The 9,545-nt window shown below is 37.3% G+C and overlaps 2 protein-coding genes across 10 annotated transcripts; one reads left to right on the top strand and one right to left on the bottom strand.

Moving 5' to 3' along the window:
* The first annotated feature begins 115 nt into the window (after positions 1–115).
* On the top strand, positions 116–7,674 carry LOC140986755 (ABC transporter C family member 10-like). Of its 8 annotated transcripts, none has more exons than XM_073455103.1 (12): positions 116–211; positions 429–2,521; positions 3,517–3,837; positions 3,984–4,070; positions 4,418–5,008; positions 5,101–5,265; positions 5,575–5,869; positions 5,944–6,158; positions 6,227–6,532; positions 6,695–6,758; positions 7,047–7,286; positions 7,373–7,674. In XM_073455103.1, the coding sequence occupies exons 2-12, from the start codon at positions 500–502 to the stop codon at positions 7,477–7,479; spliced, it is 4,413 nt and encodes a 1,470-aa protein (XP_073311204.1). In that variant the 5' UTR covers positions 116–211; positions 429–499; the 3' UTR covers positions 7,480–7,674. The 8 variants fall into 8 exon arrangements, 6 of the variants coding, with proteins under 6 accessions (XP_073311204.1, XP_073311206.1, XP_073311207.1 ...); XM_073455101.1 differs by having other exon boundaries at positions 151–293; XM_073455104.1 differs by having other exon boundaries at positions 151–293; positions 5,944–6,132; positions 6,207–6,532.
* LOC140986757 (uncharacterized) lies at positions 7,329–9,117 on the bottom strand. Of its 2 annotated transcripts, XR_012176974.1 has the most exons (3): positions 8,681–9,117; positions 8,028–8,207; positions 7,329–7,468 (listed from the first exon to the last, which is right to left on the bottom strand). XR_012176974.1 is itself a non-coding variant. In XM_073455108.1 (2 exons), the coding sequence occupies exons 1-2, from the start codon at positions 9,058–9,060 to the stop codon at positions 8,102–8,104; spliced, it is 486 nt and encodes a 161-aa protein (XP_073311209.1). In that variant the 5' UTR covers positions 9,061–9,117; the 3' UTR covers positions 7,855–8,101. The 2 variants fall into 2 exon arrangements, 1 of the variants encoding a protein (XP_073311209.1); XM_073455108.1 differs by lacking the exon at positions 7,329–7,468 and having other exon boundaries at positions 7,855–8,207.
* Between the last annotated feature and the right edge of the window lie 428 nt (positions 9,118–9,545).

Below are 9,545 nucleotides of genomic sequence, written 5' to 3' on the forward strand. Positions count from 1 at the left end.
TCTCATGGAAAGAATGAATAAAATTGAAAAAAATGCAAATTAGTGAACCAAGATCATGAATTGACCAACAAACATGACCAAAAATGAAATATATCCAAATTACAGTACCAAAAACATAATTTTTGGCTCCATAAAAAAATGGTGAACTATACTTGATGTGTCGGAGTCGAATTTATAGATGCTTACTTTTCATGCAATGTTTGCCTTTTAGGTATTAATAGTTGGTTCTTTTCGCATTTACTTTCATCATAAACAAGCAGATTATCATATTTGAACTGCACTTGTGGATACAGGTTTGGGTTTTGGCGTTTTTTCTCTCTTTTCTGTTTTTGATGATGATATGAAACACACATTCGGTTCACTGCTTGATCATTATTTTTTTATTTCTTATCCTATAAAATTAAATGATTTATCATTTTTTTTCTTAGCTCGTGTAAATTGGTGGTGGATTTGTATTAAGTTCAGGCTTGGAAAGGCCTGACAAATTGTAAGCAAAGAGATGGGGAATCTGTGGACTGTGTTTTGTGGGGAATCCAACATCCCTCGTGTAGCTGATTTGATTATCCTAACACGCCCTTCTTCTTGCGCCGATCATGTGTTGATTCTTTGTTTTGATATCCTGCTCTTGATCGTGAACTTGTTCACTATAGTTTTCAAGAAATCACTGAAATCCTCGAATGTGACTGCTGCTACGTGCCGCCTATCGAGTTTGCAGATAGTATCAGCCATTTTGAATGGTTCTCTTGGATTGGTCTATTTATCTTTTGGTGTCTGGATTTTGGAAGAAAAGTTGAGAAAAACTCGAGATATTGCACCTCTTCATTCGTGGACAACGTTCGTGTTTCATGGACTGATTTGGTTGTTAATCGGATTAACAGTTAGTCTGCAAGGGACATGTCTTCGAAAAGCCTCACTGAAGCTGCTAACGTTTCTAGCATTCCTCTTCTCTGGCGTCACTTGCGGGTTTTCGCTTTATATCGCTATCCTTGGAAAAGAGATGCGGATTAAGAATTTTTTGGATGTTCTGTCTTTCATAGGATCTTGTTTATTGCTACTATGCACTTACAAAGGTCATAGGCATCAACGGTGTGACAACAATGATATTCACGATCCATTACTTAGTTCGTCCAATGATGATTGTAAAACTTATTCGGGCAGCGGTTTGAATCCATTCGCCGAAGCTAGTTTTTGGAGTAAATTGACGTTTTGGTGGTTGAATCCATTATTGAAAAGGGGCACTGAGAAAACTCTTTCGGATGAAGATATGCCTAGTTTACATGTGTCTGATCGAGCCGAGTCGTGCTACTTATCGTATTTGGAGATATTGGATAGAAGAAAACAATCAGATAGATTAGCTGAATCCGAAGTCTTGATGACCATTGTATTGTGTAATTGGAGAGAAATAGTCATATCAGGATTCTTTGCACTACTGAAAGTGATTTCTGTCTCTGCTGGGCCTTTACTGCTCAAAGCCTTCATAAAAGTTGCTGAAGGAAACGAAAGTTTCGGATATGCGCCTTACATATTGGTCGCAACCCTTTTCTTGGCGAAGATCGTCGAATCGATATCTCAAAGACAGTGGTATTTCAGGTCTAAACTAGTTGGTCTTAGAGTTAGATCCCTACTCACGGCAGTCATTTACCAAAAGCAGCTAAGATTATCGAATTCGGCTAAGCTGAACCAGTCGAGTGGCCAGATAATGAACTATGTTACAGTTGATTCGTATCGAATCGGAGAATTCCCATTCTGGCTCCACCAGATATGGACTACAAGTCTGCAACTCTGTCTTGCAATCCTCATCCTATTCCAAGCCGTGGGACTCGCCACGATCGCATCCATGGCTATGATAATTCTCATCATTCTTTGCAATTCCCCTATCGGGAAGTTGCAACACAGGTTTCAATCTAAGCTTACGGAGGCTCAGGACGAGAGGCTGAAGAAGATGTCCGAGGCTATCTTAAACATGAAGGTATTGAAGTTATCTGCGTGGGAAACTCATTTTCGGGAAGTGGTAGAAAAATTGAGGGGCATTGAAGAAAAATGCCTCTGTGCAGTTCAGCTGTGTCAAGCGAACTACGCTGTCACTTTCTGGTCATCTTCATTTTTAGTTTCTTCTGCTACATTTGCCACATGCTATTTTCTTGGTGTTCCATTATCTTCCACGAACGTTTTCACCTTCGTAGCGACTTTGCAGCTGGTCCAGGAGCCGGTTAGACTTATTCCCGATGTTATCGCAGTGTTTATTCAGGCGAAAGTTGCGTTTTCGAGGATTGCGAAGTTCTTGGAAGAGCCTGAACTGGAAACAGCTAGTGTTAGAGTTAAGTCTAGCCTAAGCGATATAAGAGTTTCGTTTCAGTCGGCTGATCTGTCGTGGGATGAGAATCCGTTGAGGTTAACTCTTCGAAACATCAGTTTGGGTCTTAAACATGGTGACAAGATTGCTGTTTGTGGAGAGGTGGGTTCGGGGAAGTCCACTCTTCTTGCTGCTATTCTTGGAGAGGTTCCAATAACCGCAGGAACTGTGAGTACTTTCCTTTCTTTTCATAATTTTATACTAGAATAAATATTTTGTTACAAACTGTGTAACATCATATTTGTGACATGCGTTTAATTCATACTAAGATGATTGATTCCATCCTAAATGTAGGAACACTACCATATGATAGAATCAAGGGTCCAAATTTAGCAACACATACATGGGGTCCATTAATTTTTTTAAAATCACATATGTGTGTGAATCTTGTCCATCCAAATCATGTGGGGCAGTGCCCTCATATGTAGCATCGAAGCTACCCTAAGATGATAACGACACTTTTCGAAAACTGTATGAAGGGAAATATATTTAGATAATATAATCTCCTAATTTAAATAATTTCCCTATCACTATCTTTTCCTTATTGATTTGATTGTGTGCAATATTTGTTTTTAGAAAGCATTTGTTTTCTCAAAGTGTTGAGAAGATTGATTTTAATTAAGATCACTAGTGATTGATTTTTGTAAACGATTTGGTTTTCTAGTGATTAATTTTTGTCCCGAGTCACCGTATAAATACTTGTGCATATTTAATTTTGTCCATCGTATTTATTTAAAGTAAATTTGTGTTACAAACTTTAATATTCCGCTGCATGTTGTCTTAAATGTTGTAACATTTGACATAACACTTAATTCTGATAAACACAAATTTACTATCCTATACTACTGGTATTACATAAACTCATATATGTTAAGCAATATTCCTTTCACTGTATAATACGCGTGTCACAAATCTAAATCGTGTAACATCACCGTTTGTAATAAAGAAAATTTTCCATTTTATAGGGCAGAAAGTAAGGTGATATTTGGGTGACGATCTTGGTCAAATTTGAATGTGAAAAAATATCTCCATTTGACTAAAAGCACGTGGTAATTAATAAGCTAAAGACCATGTCTGTTTTAAATTCAAATTTGACCAGCTGGGTCACGAACCCGATTCCCTTGGTCTAAATCTAATCGATTTTTCTGTAAAATGTTTTTCAGGTTCGAGTGCATGGGACAATAGCCTATGTCTCTCAATCTGCTTGGATTCAGACAGGAAGCATCCGAGAAAGCATTCTCTTTGGGTCTACCTTCGATAACAACAAATATCAAGACACACTAAATAAGTGCTCACTACTTAAAGATCTCGAGCTGCTACCATACGGTGATCTCACCGAGATAGGAGAGAGAGGAGTTACCCTTAGCGGCGGCCAAAAGCAGCGGATTCAACTTGCTCGCGCTATGTACAAGGATGCCGACATATATCTCTTGGACGATCCTTTTAGTGCCGTCGATGCGCACACGGCCTTAAGCTTGTTTAGCGTTAGTATACTCTCGTCATACAAGACATAGTGATCGGAACATATTATATTCAGATTTAAAATTTTTAATTGCAATGTTACTATTAGCTATAATTTGTGTGACGAGTTTAAGATGTGGTATGCTAAAAGTCATTTTAATCTTGGCAGGAATATATTTTGAGAGAGCTCTCCACGAAGACAGTCGTGCTAGTGACTCATCAAGTTGATTTTCTTCGTACATTTGATTATGTCCTGGTGAGTTTGTCTTAGGTAGTATATTCCTACCAATATTTCATTGATTCTATTTACATATTGATTACGAGTTGTTGTTCAATTCTAAAATTCTTTTTCGATAATCATTACAGAAATTTGTATGAACTACATAACAAAATAGCTCTGTAGATTTATTTTTTATAATTTATTATTACAAATGTTTAATTCATGAGAAATTAGTAATCTTGCAAATATTACAAATAATATTATATAAATAAATTCAGCTGAAACCCATTTTTCCTTAGTTGCAAAAATATGTGAAATCCATCTCAAATTTGACAATAATTCGATTATTGCTGAGAAAAATATATTTTGTGCTATTTGAACAGTTTATGTCAGAAGGGAAAATCTTGCATGCTGCTCCTTATCCTCAGTTGCTAGCCACAAGCCAAGAATTTCGAGACCTTGTAAATGCACACAAAGAAACTGCTGGTTCCGAGCTGCTTTCAGAGGTTACTTCTTCCCGGAACTGCGGATCTTCTTCCGGAGAAATTGGAAAAAAATGTGCAGAAATGGAAGTTAAAACGTGTGAAAATGACAGTCAGTTGATAAAAAAAGAAGAAAGAGAAGTGGGGGACTCTGGACTGAAGCCATATATTCTGTACTTGAACCACGACAAAGGATTTTTCTTCTTTTCTGTGGCTGCTCTGAGTCATCTTATATCTCTTGTAGGCCAGATTATGCAGAATACATGGATGGCTGCAAATGTTGATGATCGGAACGTCACCACATTGAGATTGATCGTCGTTTACTTGCTGATGGGACTCGTTTCATCACTATTTATAATTTGTAGAAGTATGTCTACGGTTGTTTTGAACATGAAGATGTCTAGAGCGTTATTTTCGCAGCTGCTGATGGCTCTATTTCGTGCTCCAATGTCTTTTTACGACTCTACGCCTTTGGGAAGGATACTGAGCCGGGTAAAGATTTTGTAGATTTTACTCACTCTCTTTTTGTTGCATGAATGTACCTCAAAATCTACGTTCTTCTTGAGTAACTGTTGTTCACACAGGTTTCTTCTGATTTGAGTGTAGTCGATCTCGATGTTCCTTTCAGCTTGTTGTCCGCAACCGCGATGACCTCAAATTGTTATTCCTACATGGTGGTGTTGGCTGTTATCACGTGGCAAGTATTGTTGGTCACGATACCGATGATCTTTATCGTCATGCGGTTGCAGGTATGATGTTTTACACTGCAGATGCCTATTTTTCAAACTGAGAGTTTGACCACGTACATATTGCCTAATCTCTCCTCTGTACTGCTTGGTGCGAAGGAGAGGACAGTATATTATCACACATTCTTGTTTCACCGACATTTGGTTCAAGTTCTACAAATATATCGTCCTCACATCATTAGTATCATCTCCTCCCACGAACCAAAGTCTGCCTTGGAGAATGTCTTTAATATCTTATTTAGATGTGTCCCTCCTCATATTCTTTATCCAATTCCAAATACAATATCTGATTTGAATTTTTCTCGTGTACAGAGGTACTACTTTTCCTCAGCTAGAGAGTTGATGCGGATTAATGGAACTACAAAATCTTTGGTAGCAAATCATCTTGCTGAATCTATGGCTGGAGTTATCACAATAAGAGCTTTCGAAGAGGAAGATCGTTTTTTCGCCAAAAATCTTCAACTTATAGACACAAATGGAAGCCCATATTTCCACTATTTTTCGGCAAACGAGTGGTTGATCCAACGCCTGGAAATACTTTGTGCAACTGTTCTTTCGTTTGCAGCATTGTGCATGGTTTTACTTCCAACCGGAACTTTGAGCTCTGGTATGCGATATCTGTCTCGTTTCGAATACTCAAATCTCGGGTTAAGATTTCCTCTTTTCCATCTTCTGTTGCAGGATTTATTGGGATGTCTTTGTCCTATGGTCTCGCGTTAAACTCGATTCTCACATTTTCCATTAACACCCAGTGCTTGTTATCAAACTATATTGTTTCTGTAGAAAGGCTTGATCAATATATGCAAATACCGAGCGAGGCACTCGAAGTGATAGAAGAGAATCACCCCCCTATTGATTGGCCAACTCATGGTAAAGTAGAGATTCAAGATTTAAAGGTAACAATGCATTAATCAATTCTAATCCCAATATCACATGCTAGATAGTTATTTTGGTTGGAAAACAGATCAGATATAGACCCAATTCGCCACTTGTATTACGCGGTATCAGTTGCGTATTCGAAGGAGGACACAAAGTTGGCATCGTTGGCCGAACTGGCAGTGGGAAGACTACTCTTATCAGTGCCTTGTTTCGACTAGTAGAGCCTGCGGGAGGAAAGATTTTGGTGGACGGAGTTGATATATCCCGAATCGGGCTTCATGATCTGAGATCTCGTCTGGGGATTATACCTCAAGACCCTACACTTTTTAACGGAACTGTTAGGTACAATCTGGATCCCTTGGGTGAACATACAGAACAAGAACTCTTGGAGGTAAATAATTGTTGATTTTTATATCATTTAATTCCAGAAATTTCATCATATTTAAACATTTTCGGCTTGTTTCTAAGTTGTTCATGTGATAAAAAATAGATAATAATGCCGCCTTTTCTTGTTTTCTGCTCTTTTCCTCTCTTTGATTGGTTGAAACTAAAGGTTCTTGGAAAGTGTCAGCTCAAAGAAGCAATCGGGGAGAAGAAAAATGGATTAGACTCACAGGGTATGTGATAAGACCAAACAACTATGATTATGAAATAACTAATGATAACAATACAATTCAAATCTTTTCGATCATATGAAAGTCAATCAACGTGTTATATAGAACAACAGGGCAACCGTCTTACCAATAATTGCTCCTGCAACCTATGGGAATCAAATGCTTGACATTGATTTGATACCATTTATAAAATCTAGTGACTAATGCTATATTAAAAGTTGTTCCTGATAGTCACAATGTAATGTTGTGTTTATGTGACATTAAAAAACAAACTGAAACACACGGCTATAGTGGTGGAAGATGGATCAAACTGGAGTATGGGGCAACGTCAATTGTTCTGTTTGGCGCGTGCTTTACTAAGAAGAAGCAAGATCTTGATACTCGATGAAGCAACTGCATCTATTGACAATGCTACCGACATGATCTTGCAAAAGATTATCAGGACCGAATTCGCAGACTGTACTGTTATTACTGTGGCCCATAGAATACCAACTGTAATGTATTGTAATATGGTTATTGTCATCAGTGAAGGTGTGCATCTGCGGTTCAACTTTAATTTCCTACTTACCACATAAAATTTTTTAGCAGTAAATTTAACTTCTATTCATGTAATACAGGAAAACTGGTTGAATATGATGAACCAATGAATCTAATGAAAAGAGAAGATACACTGTTTGGACAGCTCGTTCAGGAATATTGGTCTCACCACGACTCTGCAGAATAGGAGTGAAAGCTAGAAGGCTATCAATGATCATATGAGGTTCCATTGTAACACAGGAAATATTTAGCAAATTTTTTAAACCTTAATCTTATGAACAAGTAAGCACGAAAAAAATCTTCTGAAAAAGTAATGTCTTTAACCATATTTTCGTGTAATAAGTGTTGTGGAGCTGCATTGTTAATTAATTATTAAAAACAAGTTAAGCCTAAAGTTTAATGCTGCTTTGGGCCCATAACAGCAAGTCAGCTAGGTCAATTTCATGTTAGATAACTCATTGCGGCGAGGCAAAATATACTCTCGATAATTTTAAAATACTGATTCAGATCTTTGGTTGTGTTCTCTATATGCCGCTTCCAACTAAGATAGTTTTCATCCCCATACTTAATCCTCATATCCATTTAAACATGAGTATGAATGATAATCATGTTTTGGGAGAGTAGAAAATGTAGAAAAAAAAGTTCGTGGTAAACCACCAACAAAAACACATAATATAGAAAAGGAAGATTTCAACATGACTATTTCTCTTAGATATGTAAAACCGCCATGCTTACAATTTGACCGAGAAATGATCGTTTTTGTGGTTGATTATCTGGGAAAATTTGTGAACGATAATGGATTCTAAGGATCATGGCCCTCCGAGTATCGCATTCTCAATATCTTCTCTACTCAGAGCGTAACTGAATCTTCTTTCGATGTCTTTCTCAAGATTTCCTGGTCCATTCTTCAGATACCTGCATTTAGCAGCCCCATTTACGTTGAAAACATCGAGAACTATTCAACCAAAACATGATCCTTACAGAAAAAGTATTAAGGAACATATAATGTCTCCAATGCGACAGAAGGCAAGAACACGCCAGGGTTTAATATATGAATACCAAGCCAACTTAATAAACAGTCAGGAAAGATCCAAGCTAATGCATCTTGTATATCCTAATCAACGAAAGCTGAATAATTCCAATAATAAACAAAAGAAACGTGCCAAATACATGTGAATCACCAACTTCAAGCACCGAAAACTCAAAAAAGTGAAAAAAGAAAAGATCTTGAACAACAAATCCTTACATAGTTACATCGATTCCTCAGAGTGCACAGAACATGTCTCAGAAGAACAAACGTGTTGAACCAAAGAAAACTATACATGTATATATCTCAATTCTCAAGAAAACAACAAAACCGAAACAATTTTCAAAAAAAAATCCCAAACCTTGTGCACAAATCAGTGACATCAAGATTGAGCTGTGCATGCCAATCAGGATTCTCCACAAACCAAACAGCTCTATCATCTTTACTCTGATAAAATCCTAGACTTTTCAGCCATGCTTCAACACAAGGCAAGCTATGGGAGTACAATGGTTTCTTCCTATCAGGTAATTTCTGAAGCCACTCATCTTCTTCCCCCGAAGCTTCAGATAACTTGGAGCGGAAAAAGGTCTTTCTTGATGCTGAAAAAGAGTAGAAATCACGAGGGGAATTCAAAAATCGCGTTGAAATCGAAGGGCTACTGTGGGAAACTATTCTTGGAACGGAGGATGGTAGCGGTGGTGGTGAAAGAACTGAAAATCTGAACATAGAAACAGCGGCCATTGCTCTGTCCCCCTTCGTTGAAAATGGTAATGAAGGTGGGAGGGATAGGGAGAAACCAGGGAAACGAGTGGATGAGGAGTCGTCCTAATTTTATAATTTCTGCCATCACGATAAAAATCTAAATTCTTAATTAAAATAAAAGCTCTGATATGAACTACATAAAAGTTAAGCAAAAACTTCGTCTCAGAAAAACTCTGCCAAAATACAAAATAGCAGGTATCTTGTGAGACGGTCTTACGAATCTTTATCTGTGAGACGGGTCAACCCTACCAATATTTACAATAAAAGTAATACTCTTAACATAAAAAGTAATATTTTTTCATAGATGAACCAAATAATAGATCCGTCTCACAAAATACGACCCGTGAGACCGTCTCACACAAGTTTTTGTCAATATAAAAATATCAATCTTAATTTTTTTAAAAGAAAAATTGATCGATCAATATTATTTTTATAACTATCTCAAATGTAAAAATGCAACGTTT

Source organism: Primulina huaijiensis, chromosome 10 (genome assembly GCF_012295235.1).
Source record: "Primulina huaijiensis isolate GDHJ02 chromosome 10, ASM1229523v2, whole genome shotgun sequence".
Taxonomy (NCBI): domain Eukaryota; kingdom Viridiplantae; phylum Streptophyta; class Magnoliopsida; order Lamiales; family Gesneriaceae; genus Primulina; species Primulina huaijiensis.